The sequence below is a fragment of the Monodon monoceros genome, unplaced genomic scaffold (assembly GCF_005190385.1).
Source record: "Monodon monoceros isolate NGI ecotype Baffin Bay Population unplaced genomic scaffold, NGI_Narwhal_1 Super_Scaffold_6, whole genome shotgun sequence".
Lineage (NCBI taxonomy): Eukaryota > Metazoa > Chordata > Mammalia > Artiodactyla > Monodontidae > Monodon > Monodon monoceros.
This window is the reverse complement of record NW_021703783.1, coordinates 91120240-91134862: the sequence shown is the minus strand read 5'-3', so window position 1 is coordinate 91134862 and position 14623 is coordinate 91120240. Positions and strand designations below refer to the sequence as shown.

Below are 14623 nucleotides of genomic sequence, written 5' to 3'. Positions count from 1 at the left end.
AGGCTCAGCAAAATGTTGGATGGATGGATAGAAGGATGGGCAGATAGATTAGTAAATGGACAAATGTGTGGCCACAAGTGTACATCTGGCTAAAATGCAAGTGAAATTCTATGAATTTACCTGAGTGATTTCCTCTAGCACCTCCCAATGATCTGAATATACCCAGGCATTTTCACATTAATAGAAAGCTGAGGTCTACCATATGCTCTTTCTCATCATAGCTGAGAAGCCCTATTGATCATTTTTTGTGCATATTGCATTGACAGAGCATAATTATCAGACTCTGGTCTTGAGGAAAGCAACACAACAAGTCAAAAGGATATCTGCAGCAAGAGAACTTGAGAATATGCTTCCTAAGCCGGTGAGCACGTGATTGCAAACTTAATAGGAGAGATGATTTAAAGGGGGCTAGGAGATCTGGCCAGAAGAGCTAGCTCTGTGAAGATGTCAGGGTAAGAACTGGGGTATTTCTGATTGTAGTCTTGGGTGAAACAGTAAGGAAATCTCGTAAGGGTAATTACTGACTGAGGTAGGCACAAGTTGAGTGAGAATTTTGCCTGGATTTCTCCAGGATTTAAATTACTTGCTTGAAACTCAAGAGCCTGGGTGTAATGGAAAGAGAACAGAGTCTCAGTTTTCTACTCTATGAAATGGGGACAATAATTCCTCGGTCCTGGTGCTCTTATGAGGTTTACCTGAGGTAGTGATGAGGATTAACATGTAATGAACACTTACTCACTACATGTCAGGTGAAACCTGTGCATACAGTGTATTTTATTTTACTGTGACAGTCGTTTGAGATCCTTACTCCTGCTATTTTTCAGTTTATTAGTGAGGAAAGTGATGCTCAGAGCAGGTAACTAATTTGTCCAAATTCACAACGCAAATAAGTGATAAAGCCAAGACTTGCATGCAGATCTGCCTGACTCTGAGCCTGAGCTCTTAACCTCTGAGCTTTGCCACCAGCACAGCCCCCAGAACACAAGAGGCGAAGGATTACGGTGTGTTCTCTCCTCTTCTCCTCCCCTCCCGCAAATCTTCCCTACAAACCTCAGTGCATGGTAGGTTATATCAATGGCACGTTCAGTCTTACGTAGTGGGAAGAGGCCCTTAGGACCGTGAACAGGGCAAGAGGCTTTGGGGCTTCCCCAAGCACCAACTAGCAAGGGAGTCAGGCCATAGAGTTTGGATCAAGTATAGCAAGTATTGTAGAAGATTTCTTTCTTTCCTTCTTTCTTTCTTTTTTTTGGCTGCACCGTGAAGCTTGCAGAATCTTAGTTCCCCGACCAGAGATTGAACCCGAGTCCTAGCCACTGGACCACCAGGGAATTCCCTGTAGAAGATTTCTTGAATGTTCTTCGTTTCTCCATAATTATTCCACTGCCTATTTCCCCTCAGCATTTAGCAGTGAAACTTTTGAGAAGTAGCAGGGCCTGGTGGAAAAGACAGACAGACGTGAGTTCAAATCTTGGTGCTGCATCTATCTCCTCAGCTGTGTTACTTGAGTGAGTTGTTGAACTCTACTGACCTTCTTCTGTAAAATGGGGGAAATAAAGCCCAGCAGCGTTACGGTGCTTACTGCTGACGGGGATCGTGGGGTTGCTCTAGAGACAGAGACAAGGAGATGAGTATTCATGTCCTACTCCGGGATCTGTCCTGGTGGGGTGGCGAAGCCCAGCAGTTAGAGTGGATAGTGGCAGAGTTTAACAGGAGTGGAAAGCAGCTGAATGGCCTGGCGGACACATGGAAGGGAGATGCGTCAGTGAGCTATTCACCGGGGGTGGGGGTGGATGTTCCCGACAGAAGAGCCAACACATGACTCTATTTATTTATTTATTATTATTTTTAAATATTTTTAATATTTTTTAATACCATAGTTTTTATTGAAAAAATTTTTGCCTGTGGTAAAACCAAACAGTATTAAAGGATATGTAACAAAAAGTTAATCTCTCGGGCTTCCCTGGTGGCACAGTGGTTGAGGGTCCGCCTGCCGAGGCAGGGGACACGGGTTCGTGCCCCGGTCCGGGAAGATCCCACGTGCCGCGGAGCGGCTGGGCCCGTGAGCCATGGGCGCTGAGCCTGCGCATCCGGAGCCTGTACCCCGCAACGGGGGAGGCCACAACAGTGAGAGGCCCGCGTACCGCATAAAAAAACAAAAACAAAAACGTTAATCTCTCTTCCACGCCAGATCCTATGCCCCCTCCCCAGAGGCGAATCAAGTTTTTCCTTATATCCTTCTAGAAATTTTTGATGCATGTCAAGGAATATAAACCATTTTTTAAAACAAAAATTGGTATAATATATACACCATTTTGCACTTTGCTTTTTCAACCTAGCATATAATAGCTAACAATTATTGAATGCTTATATAGCAAACATTGTTCTAAACACGTCATACATGTTAATTCATTTAATCCTCACACAACCCTAAGAGAAGTAGGTTTTATTTATTATCTCCATTTTATGGATCAGAAAACTAAGGCTCAGAAATATTCAGTATCTTGACCAAAGTCAAATAGCTAGTAAGTGGTAGAGCTAAGATTTTTTTAAAAGCTATAATTCACATACCATAAAAATCAGCATTTTAATGTAAAATTCAGTGGTTTTTAGTATAGTCACAAGGTTCTATAATCATCACCACTGTCTACTTCCAGAACATTTTTATCACCCAAAAAAGAAACCCCATACTCATTAGCAGTCACTCCCCAGCCCCCTCTCCCCGCTGCCTCTGGAAACCACTAATATAGTTTTAGTTTGTATGAATTTGCCTATTCTGGACATTTCGTATAAATGGGAATCATATAATATGTGGCCTTTTGTGACTGATTTCCTTCACTTAGCATAGTGTTTTCAAGATTTATCCATGTTGTAGCATGTGTCAGTATTTCACCTTTTTTATGGCTGAATAATATTCCATTATTTGACTATACCAAACTTTGTTTATCCATTTACTAGTTAATGGACATTTGGACTGTTTCCGCCTTTTGGCTATTATGAATGACATGGCTTCTATGAACATTTATGTACAAATTTTTGTGTGTACATATGTTTTCTATTCTCTTGGATATATACTACCTAGGAGTGGCATTGTTGGGTCATATGGTAAGCCTACGTCTAACTTTTTGAGGAACTGACAAACGTTTCCACAGAGCCTGTACCATTTTACATTCCCGCCAGCAACATACGAGGATTGCAATTTCTCCACATCCTTGCCAACACTTATTTTCCATTCTTTTTGATATAGTTATCCTAGTTGGTATGAAGTAGTATCTCATTGTGGTTTTCACTTCCGCTTCCCTAATGACTAATGATACTGAGCATCTTTTCATGTGCTTATTGGCCAGTTGTATATCTTCTTTAGAGAAATGTCTGTTCAAATCCTTTGCCCATTTTTAGATTAAGTTTTTGTCTTTTTGTTGTTGAGTTGTAAGAGTAGAGCCAGGATTTTAACCCAAGCAGTGTGACTCCAGACCCCATGTTCTAAATCAGACTCTGTACTGATTTCAACATATCTTAGAGAGTATTCCGAATGAAAGCACATACAGATCTATCACAATCTTATTTCATGGTTGCGCCTGTATTCTATAATTCATTAACCATTTTCCTATCCGTGGACATGTATGTGCTCCCAGTCTTTGCTATTATAAACACTGCTGTCTTGAACATCTCGGTATTTGTGTGTCTCTTGGCTCATATGTACAAGTATACATGTAGGAAGAATTCCTAGAAGTAGAATTCCTAAATCAATTGTATATCTTGAATTGCTCTCCAAAGAAGTTGTACCAATTTATATTCTCACCAGCAGCATGTGAGAGACTATCCATGTACCTTTGCCAATGTTGTACATTATCAAATTATTTGTTGCCATTCTGATGAGGGGAAAATGCTATGTTATAATTGTTTCAATATTAATTATTTAATTATAAGTGAAGTTAAATCTATTTTCCTATAGTTATAATCCTTTGGAATTTCTATTTCCATGAAATGCCTCTTCATGTCCTTTGGTTTTGGTGTTTTCTATTCTTAGTAGAAATATTTCTGTTTCTAAGGTTCTTAGTCTTCTGCTCATTTTTGATTTGTAGAAGCTCAATTCTTAGTCATATACTTGGCAAAAAAATGTTTCCTATTTAATCTTTTTACTTTAATTATGGTACTTTATTCTAGAAAATTTAAATTTTTATACAGACATGTTTATTGGTCATCTCTTTTATGGCTTCTGGATTTCATTTCCTACTAAGAAAGATCTTTACCACTCCAAGATTTTATGAAATATTCTCTCCCATTTTTTCCCCCAATGTTTTTATATTATCACCTATTGTTAATAAAAAACTTTACTCGCATAACCCAGATGTCACCAGGGGTTACTCTACTCCTTTGAATTGAATTAAAGATTGGTTCAAGCATTTGTTATATGATTTGTTTGGAGCCTCATACCTTCCCCCAAATATCTGAACTCTGGGGACTTATGTTTTCTGTGGCACCGAGCTCCTCTTCTGTCCTGCATGTGCTGTGCACGTACCACCTCTTCCCTTGATTTTCACAAAAACTGCTCACACAAGGCCTGTGTGGGTGTGTTGTGTATATAGAAAACTTTACTAAGTTTAAAGAGATGGGAAGAAGGGGGACATATCACAGTAATGCAAAGACCTTTCATGTGAGTTGCCCTTCTTAAAATCCTTTAGTCATCCCACAGTTTGCAAGACCATCCTCTATAGTCGTGTGCACTTTCCTCCCTCTTCTTTCCCCAAACTCCTGCTCACCTCTAATGTAGAGCAATGTAGCTCTCACTCTGCCTTTGGCTCTAATCTTTGTTTTCCTGAGAAAGGACAGTCCCCTCCCTCTGGTGTATTCTGGTACTAGCGAAGTCAGTTTTTTGACATCCCTCTACACTAGGAATAGAAGGAGACCTCGGTAACTTGATAAAGCCATTAGCATCAAAGAACCTACAGAACAGTGGGACAGTGGAGGTGTTTGGCTTAACACCAGGATCAAGCAAAGGACACCCATCATTCCACCTCCCTCTGAAGTTGTTTTGAATCAGGGCATCCAACTTCAGGGCTCCCTTACCTCCCTAGGCCTCAAAGGATTTCCCTTACTTTCTTACAAGCTCCTTCATTCATTTAAAAGGATTTTAAAACATTTTTCTAGCATTTTTAGGTGTTTTGTCATGAGTTTAGGATATTCTATTAAATTTTAATGGCATACACTGAAGACCTGGCAGTTTCACTTCCAAGAATCTATCCTGTAGAAATGTTCACACAAGGCCATCCCTTACAGCATTAATCTGTACCAGCAAAAACGGAAGAAAATTAACATTTCAGTAGATAAATAGGTAAACTGTGAAATGTTCATAATATAGATATTCTGTTGCTGTTAAAAACAAGACAGATTTATACCTTATCAAATGAAAGAATGAAAGTCAACAATGTCTAAAATTAATAAATCAAGAGAATACCACAGGCAATGTATTTAGATACTGATGAGTGAAAAATTAAAGTAATAAAACATGGTGTATAGTATGATTCTATTTTTATTTTTGAAATACATTTTTGGTATAAAGTCATTATGTGCTTATAAAAAGGTTTGGAAGGATACACGGAAAAACATTAATAGTATTTATTCCTAGAAAACGCAAGTGAGGATGGGGACTCTTATCTTTTACTATATACATTTATGCATTGTATGAATTTTTCACAAAGAACATAAATTTATTTTGTAAAAAAACAAACAAATGTTTGCACTCTCAGAGATAGCAGAAAAGGATATGTAAATGTCAAAACAAAGAACTTTCTAGAAAGATATACAACTGTCCCAGAATAAGGAAGAGGATGGTCCCACTTCAGATGGTCCCATCGAACATGTGTTCAGGGAGAGGGACCAGGCTGGAGAGAAAGAGGGTCCAGGAGTCACTGAAGGCACTGAAGATGTTTAGGTTGGAGAAGCAAGACTTAGAGAAGATGTGAGGGCTCTCCTCAATTTTTTTTTTTTTTTTTTTTTTTGACCACGCTCTGCGGCTTGCAGGATCTTAGTTCCCCGACCAGGGATTGAACCTGGGCCCGGCAGTGAAAGCTCAGAGTCCTAACCACTGGACCGCCAGGGAATTCCCTCCTCAAATATTTTAAGGACTGTTATGTAACACGCAGTCTGGAGGGAGATGGGTTGGAATTACAGAGAGTCAGATTTTTATCTAGAGGAAGAAAGAACTTCATAGAGTCCAAGCTGCTGTCATTTTAAACCAGCTCTACCCTCCGGCTTGGCTGCAGACTGTCTGCTGGTTCCTGTTCCACTCTGGCTCTCAAACCACGTCATTCCTCTTGCCGGGTCTCTGATGCCAACCCCTTTACTCTAGCTTCTGCTCTGCTTTCTACCTGCCTCTTGGAGCTGAGGTTCCAGAATGACTCTCCTCTTGCCTAGTGGCTTGTCTTTGCCCAGTGCTATGGCCCTGAGCCAGCCCTTTCCCTGGGAGGAGAAACCGGATGCTTACTGACAGTGGAACTGGATGTTTCAGAAGGGAGTGTATTCCTTGTTTCCAGAGTTAGGGAAGCAAAAATGGGCAAGTACCTACTGAGAATATTATTGAAATGATGTGTATCAGTTGGGATTCTTTGCTTACAAGTAACAAATTATGCCAACTTGAGCAAACACTGCAAGAACATTGAGAACAGTGTGAAAATCGGTCCAGGGACCAGGAGGAGAATCAAGGCAGTTGCAACCCTTGAACCAGCTTTTCAAGGTGACATCTCTGGTATGGTTGAACCCCCATGTGTTTTCAGTCTATATTTCACCCCACTCAGGACTCAAAATCCCAGAAACCGGAGTTTTGATTGACCAAGCTTATCCCATGTGCTCTGGCTCTAACTGGGTGGATGAGAGAAAGGCTCTGGCTGGCAGAGCCTACAAAGGCTTCTAAGGCTCACTCCTGTGGCTCACATGGGGAGCAAGACATTTGATTTAAAGTCCTTCAAGCAGTAGAGGGCAAGTAAACTCCCCCAAACACACAAGAATTGGGGGTTGTTAGCAGAAGGAGAATGGGTACTGGGCAACTGAAAGAACAGCACTTGAATAAATGTGGAACTAGATTAGTGGTTCTAGATCTTTGGACTTTTCTAGACTTGGAAAAACTTTTTTTTTTTTTCACTAAATAAGTTCATTTAAACAAAATGACTGCTATCTGGTATCATCATCATTTCATAAAAGAAAGGTCATTAATGTAAAAAAGTAGAAAGACAATCTCAGAATAAAAGAGAGTCCATAAGTGAATAAATTTCCTTTAGGTCATGGAATTCCCTGTTGGTGCAGTGGTTAGGACTCCGTGCTTCCACTGTAGGGGCACAAGTTCGATCCCTGGTCAGGGAACTAAGATCCTACAAGCTGCGTGGCGGTAGCCAAAAAAAAAAAAAAAAAAAAATTACTTTAGGTCAGATTTATTACAATGTTTTGTTTTTGTTTTCTTTTTGCGGTATGCGGGCCTCTCACTGTTGTGGCCTCTACCGTTGCGGAGCACAGGCTCCGGACGCGCAGGCCCAGCGGCCATGGCTTATGGGCCCAGCCACTCTGCAGCATGTGGGATCTTCCCGGACCGGAGCACGAACCCGTGTCCCCTGCATCGGCAGGCGGACTCTCAACCACTGCGCCACCAGGGAAGCCCTACTACTACCATGTATTTTTCCTTGTTTCCCTCATTTTGCTGGAGACCATTGAACACAGACTGGCCCCCATTTGGAGATGGGCTTTTAGGAATCATTGGACTAAATGATCTATAGGTGCTCTACTAACCCCAAGTTTCTGTGATTCCAGTGGGATCTTGCTATAGAATAGTGGTTCTCAACTGGGGACAGTTTTGCACCCTAGGAGACATTTGGCCATGCCTGGAGACATTTCTGGTTGTCACAGCTGGGGGTGAGGGGTAGAGTACTACTAGCATCTCTTGGGTAGAGACCACGGAGGCCACTCGATGTCCTGCAATGCACAGGACAGTCTCCCACAACAAATCTGGCCCCAAATGTCAAAGTGCCAAGGTTGAGAGACCCTGCTACCCATAGAGGAAATCTCATTAAGCAATGAAAATGAATAGGACAGAGAAGAGTGTGGTTAGGTGCCGCTGCAGCCTTCACTCGTGAGACAGAATTTTTGTCTCGTTAGATTATAACCGCTTCGTCCAAATAAAACGTATTTTTAAAAAAATACAAAAGAAGCACATAATCACCACTGACATTTTGGAAGAAGGCAGAGGAATATAAGGAAGGGAAACAGATTACTCTCAGCCCCTGCCTGTTCTCTTTCCTGATCTCTGTTGCCTCTTGGTTGTCTATTAGCATCTCAAATACAGCACATCCAAAACAGACCTCTTGATTTTCCTGCCCTGTCAGCCTCTTCCTCCCCACATCTTCCCAGCTGGGAAACTGGCACCTAACCCTTTAGAGTCACCCTTGACTCCTGTCTTTCTCACACCTACATCGACTCCATCAGCAAATCCTGCCAATTCTGCTCTCATAGTATGTTGCAGATTCCATCACTTCTCACCCCTCCCCATTCCCAGCCCCAGCACTGCCTCAGCCACTGCAGAGGCTCCCAAGTGCTCTTCTAGTGTCCACGCTTACCCACTGCAGTCATTTCTCCACACATCAGTTAAAGTGATCTTTTTTTTTTCATTTGTATTTTTTGGCCGTGCCATGTGGCATGTAGGATCTTAGTTCCCCAGCAGGGATTGAACCCATACTCCGTGCATCGAAATCACAGAGTCTTAACCACTGGACCGCCAGGGAAGTCCCAGTTAAAGGGATCTTTAGGAAAAATTAATCAGATGTACCCCAGCTCAAAACCTTCCAGTGGCTTCCATCACACTTAGAAAGTCCTAACTTCTTCCTGTGGCCCAAAGACCCCGCTCCTTCTTCAGCCTCATCATTTGTTCTCATTTGAGCCGTGCAGGCCTGGTTTCTGTCCCTCAGCCACACCAAGCTCCTGTCTGCCTTGGGGTCTCCTGCACTTGCTGTCCCCTTTGCCTGGAACATCGCCCAGATCTTCCTTCCATCATTCAGGGTCTGCCGGGATCGCTCCTCCTCAGGGCAGTCCTCCCTGACCTCCCCATGGAAAAGATCCCTCTCCTCCCCAGTCTCCCATCCCACCACCCACACCCCCTGCCCTACTTGATTCTTACCTAAAGCCCTTATTATTCCATAGTATCATGTTGATTTGTTTATTGTTTTTCTCTCAACTATGATACAAGCTCCGTGAGGGCTGGAATTTGTCTTATTCTCGGCTGAAAGGCCAGTGTCTAGATCAGTGTGTATACGCGGTAGTCACCCAATAAATATTTGCTGGATGAATTGTTAACATTTTGGTAACTACACTTCTAGTCTCTTATCTACCATTTTTTTTGGTTGATTGATTTCATGTAATTATATTCATTTTATATAAAATATATAATATTATCTATCTAATTTTGTATCTTGATTTTTAAAATTACTATTATACCTGAAACAATATCTTAGTACCAACTCTTCATAAACAATTTAATAGTGGCGTACTGTTCCTTTGGGTAGAGATGTCAACAACTCCTTGAACATTTAGGTTGTTGTAACCTTTTGCTGTAGTAATTGTCACTGCAGTAAACATTATAGTGCCTAAGTCTTTTTTTCTTGTGGGTAATTTCCTTAGGATAGCATCCTAAAACTGGAGTTACTAGATAAAGGATATGAGTACCTTTACATTGCTTAATATGTGCCATAAAAATGATAATATCCTTTATTTTTTTTCCTATCTCTTTCCTACTCAGTCTTACCCTGCCTGCAAAAGCCCTGAGATGACTTCAAACCTCTTCAACATTTATGGGAAGAGCCCTCTGATTGTGTACTTCCTCCTGAACCACGCCTCTCTGCAACAGCCTGGCAAAGACGTGCTGATGGTCAGGAGGGAAAAAACCAAGACCATCCCATATCCTTTCCACCGTGGGCCGGGCACACATTACTCCAGGCCCCTGCTTCCTCTTCCCAGAAGCAGGGGTGAAGAGACAGGCATCCAGCCCTCAGCACAGCACCTGACACATAGTAGGGGCCCATCAAGGGTGACCATGGTTACGAGCCTACGGGTCGGAATCTTGCTCATGTTAATTCCAAATCTGCCTCATGCACTGGCTGAGTGGGACCCTGGGCAAGTCGAATTTCCGTGTGTGCAATAATCTCTTCCTTTCTACCAGAAAGAATGGACTACTTAGGGACTCTTAACATATTTTGCAACTCAGTAACGCCTCCTAGATGCTCACTGACCCCACAGTATATATTGATCAGGAATTTTGGTGTCTAGGGCTATGTTTCTTCCAGCACCCTCCTCACACACACCCCTCCCCAGACCCATCAGCAAATTCTTGGCCCTCATGACATTTATCCTAAAAATATGGTAAAAAAGCTCAGATCTTAAGAAAACAGGTGTGATATGTGTTGGTGTCCTGAGTCTTAACGGTTTACCGTAGAGGGGCAGAACATGGACTCAAATAGACCTGGATTCAGGAACCAACTCACCTGCTCACCAGCTGTGTGATCTTAGACAAGTTCCAGCTTCTCTCTGAGCCTCATTTTTCTCATCTGTAAAATGGGGATAAGAGTACCCGCCTCATAGAATTGTAATGCGGAGAACAGGCGCAACACCGGTAAAGGCTTATTTAGCACAGTGCCCGGCAGGTAACAAATGATTGAACGTTACCTATCAGAATACAGCGCCCCATAAGGAGGAGCTTTCATAATGAAGTAGTAGGACTTAACTCCTGCCCTATAGCACTGCATATCCACAAGCGTATTTATATATCTGTAGGCAGAGATTAACGACACACAATTCATAGGACTTTATTGTTTATAAAACGCTTTCCCTTATATCACCTCACTGTTCTGTAAAGACAGTGTAGTGTAGTAGAAGGAGCCTGGGTTGGGGATACACGGCCCTGGATTTGCGTCCCAGCTCAGCAACCCACTAGCTTTAAGATCTCGTGTGCACAGCTTAACCTCTAAGCTCAATATCTTTATCAACTCATTCCTAAAGTGAGGATGGTTATACCAAATCAGTAGTGTTGTGACCAGGATTAAATGGCATACAGCTGGTACTAAAAAAAATAGTGACTATCATTATTATCATGAACATCGTCTAAGGTAGGTGCCATCTATTTTATAGATAAGGAAATGGAGACGTAGAGGATGACATAGATTGTCTGATGTCCCACAGCACATGATGAGTGTGGCTGAGATTCTGACCAGTTCAGAAGGGGTGGAGGGGTGGCGAAGGTAGAGAGAACTTTTCAACATGCAAACCTGAGATGGGGAATGAGGACTGGGCCTGAGAGGAAAGGAAAGTTGGAATCCCTTCCTGTTCACCACTGTGATAAGAGAGTAAGAATTTTAGATGGTAGTCTAAAATAAGCACTTGCTAGCCCTTCCATCAGCAGGAGGGGAGAAAGACTTTATTAAAAGATGGGGAATGGCCTAGCCATGGAGAGGATAGCTTCTCTCTTTCCCAAGCAGGCCATGGAGTGGTTTCCTGCTCAGATTTCCAGAACCAGGTCGGTTTCCCCATCCTGCTATCACACCCACCTCCTCCCCATGTACTGGACACATCCCACTAATAGTAACACTGAGTCAATACCAACTGACAGTGTGGGGTTTTCCTCGACATGAAAGCCACTGAGTCCACCCTGACATACGTTGAGGTCATCAGCCTGACCCTGAGCAACATGAAGAAGCGGAGGGACGACCTCCACCAGCTGAACCGGTTTCACTGGAGTGAGTGGAATCATTTCAATGCGTACCTGGAGGAGCTGCACAACAACTTCCTCAGGTATTTAAGGGGCCTTCAGGGGAAGAAGCATGGTTTCAGCATTTGTCTATGGCAACACATCACACTAATTTGTAACTGGGGTCCAGCCCTGTAATGACCTGTGAAGCGCATTCAGCTTTCTTGTGGTCAGAATGTAAACCCCACGATAACAGAGGCCGGTTATTTTTGTAAAGTTATTTTTTTCCTAACTACAAAAACATTTATGCTCAATGAAAACAAACAAAGAACCTGGAAAAGCACCTACAGGTACACATTGCCAACATTTTTCTATAAATTCTTCCAATCTTTTCTCCTGGACACATACATCTGGATCTCTAAACAAAAGTAGTAATCGTGCTGTCAGACTGTTTTTAGACTTTCCCCCCCATTAGCAGCATATTATGAACATTTTCCTGTGCCTTCTCCCTCTTCAATATTTTTATTATATTTAGAAATTTTTCAGACCTTTCAGAAATGTTTAAAGGACAGTGCCATGGACACCATTATGCCCCCACTGCGTTTACCAATTATTCACTCTTTGCCACATTTTCCTTCTCTCTCTAATAACTAGGTCAAATAAAAATTTCCCCAATTGTGCCCAAAGTACCATTTTTGGTTTTACTTGCTGCTCCAGGATCCATTCAAGGATCCAGTACCTGGAGGTGTTGTATTTCGACATTCTCTCTTTGGTGTCTTTTAGTCTATGATAGTGCCCTGGCCCCCAGCTTTGTTATTATTATTATAATTATTTTTTATGACATGGACTTTCTTGAAAAGCTCAAGCCACGTTCTGGATTTTTCTGATTATTTCTTCGGGGTATCATTTAACTTGTTCCAATTGATCTCATATTTCCTATAAGATGGACATTGGATCTGTACTAGAGGATTGATTAGGTTCAGGTTAAGTCTTTTTGCCAAGAATACTTCACAGAGACCTTGTAAATTCCTGTTACACCTCATTAGGAGAAACTTAATGTCGGGTTGCCCCGCTGCTTGTTTAAGATGGTCTCTGCCAGAGGTCTCCATTGTAAGCCTACATTTTTGCCTTTCTAATTAGTCAGCAATGAATGGTGTGATTCTTTGAGCCTGTGAATATGCTTTCCCAACAACATTCATCCAGTGGTTTTAACATCCATCCAGGGTCTTTGCCTGAATCAGTTGTTACATTTGGGGCCGCAAAATAGTGATTTTCTACGTCTACTATTCCTCCTGCTTTTATTAGCTGGCTTTTTTTTTTTTTTTTTTTTTTTTGGTAAAAAGGAGCTCACCTTCTTTTTTCACTCTTTGTCTCACATGTCTTCTCTGCCTGCCCCCATAACTCTTTCATGTGGCCACCGTGAAAGAGAAGCTTGAGAAGTATCTGAGAAAGGAGAAGGAGATTTTCATGACTGGATTAGACCAGAACTGGTCACTTTGTTATCCAAAACAAAACTGGATTCAGTTTGCAGGGGAGAAAGGGGGAAATTGCTATTGGCTAGACAGCCATCTATATCTGCCATAATATGAGAGAAAGAAAAAGATGAACTCATAGATAAATACTTTGTTATGCAAAGTGATACAATGAAGTTATTTCTAAAATGTGCTGGGACACAGACAAACAACACATACACACACACTTGTTAAGCACCAGCACAGAAATGCAGTTCAGCCTAAACTTTCATCAAAAGATGATTGGTTAAATAAACTATCAAACGTCCATACTCTGCAGCCAAAAAAATGGTGATGTTGATCTATTTCTATTTTACGAGGAAAGATGGTCACAACATATTAATGGCCCCCAAATCACGTTGTAAAATGGTGTGTATAAATAGGCACAGTTGTTTATCCTTATTTTACAGATGTGGAAGCTGAGGTCAAAGGACAGAACCTTAGAGGGCAACTGCATATGTGGGAGAGGATAGAGTATGGGGTAGAGGGAGAAGGAATGACCAGAAGGAAGGAGGAGAGCTTATATATAAAGGCAGACCAACAGAGAATGAAGCTGAGAGAAGAAGGGGAAGTAGTAATTAGCAGTGTGAGTGCCAGACACAGAAACTTGGGGCTGAGACAGGTTTGGTGCTTTGGTAGAGAGAGCAGTCAGACACTAGAACATGAGACATTAAGGGGAAGGTATGAGTCCCCATGTGGGGGTGGGAGGGGGGAATAACTAGGAGGCAGAAGAACAAAATTCTGAATCAAAAGGCAAGATTGGATGGTAACAGGGCTATTTAAAAATAAGGTGGAAGACTCAAGCCTATATGAAGAGGGAGAGATTGGAGGTGCCGGTGAGGGAGGAGAAGGTCACGGTGGGTTAAGGGAGAGCACACAGGAATTGCTGTTTAGGGCTCTTTGCTTCTGCCTCTGTTACTGTAGTTCATTGTCCCAGCAAATATTTTCAGCACCTTCTATGCACCAGGCATTTTATTTTGTTTACAAAACATTGTTTTGTAATGTCTGTCTCTTCCAATAGTTGTAACAATTCATGGGTGGGACCCATGAATGGCAGAGGCTACAGCCAGAATATAGGCTTTTTCACTTACTAGCTCTATGATATTTGATCTGTCACATAGGTCATTTAGCTTCAATTTGTTTGTTGATTTAATGAAGATAGTATTTCCTACTTTGTAGGGTTGTATTGATCAAATAAAATAAGGCATGTAAAGCCTTTTCATAACCAAGCCCACAGTAAATGATTGTATAAATTAGAATTAGATTTGGCTTCAAGTGACAGAAGAGCACAAAATAGTGGCTAAAACAAGATACAAATCTATTTCTCTCATTTAAAAGGAGTCCAGTAGATATGGCAGTTCACAGTATCAGGGATCCAAGCTCCTTTTATCTTATC

General features: G+C 41.8%; 1 protein-coding gene across 1 annotated transcript in view; it reads left to right on the top strand.

Annotated features, from left to right (window-relative positions):
* The window catches only part of FAM227A (family with sequence similarity 227 member A), a 77999-nt gene that overhangs the window by 48934 nt on the left and 14442 nt on the right, over positions 1 to 14623 (top strand). Inside the window, exons 14-16 of the mRNA XM_029206736.1 lie at positions 267 to 361; positions 9776 to 9933; positions 11668 to 11820. Of these exons, the coding sequence (XP_029062569.1) occupies positions 267 to 361; positions 9776 to 9933; positions 11668 to 11820 (406 nt within the window). The remainder of the gene's footprint in view (positions 1 to 266; positions 362 to 9775; positions 9934 to 11667; positions 11821 to 14623) is intronic.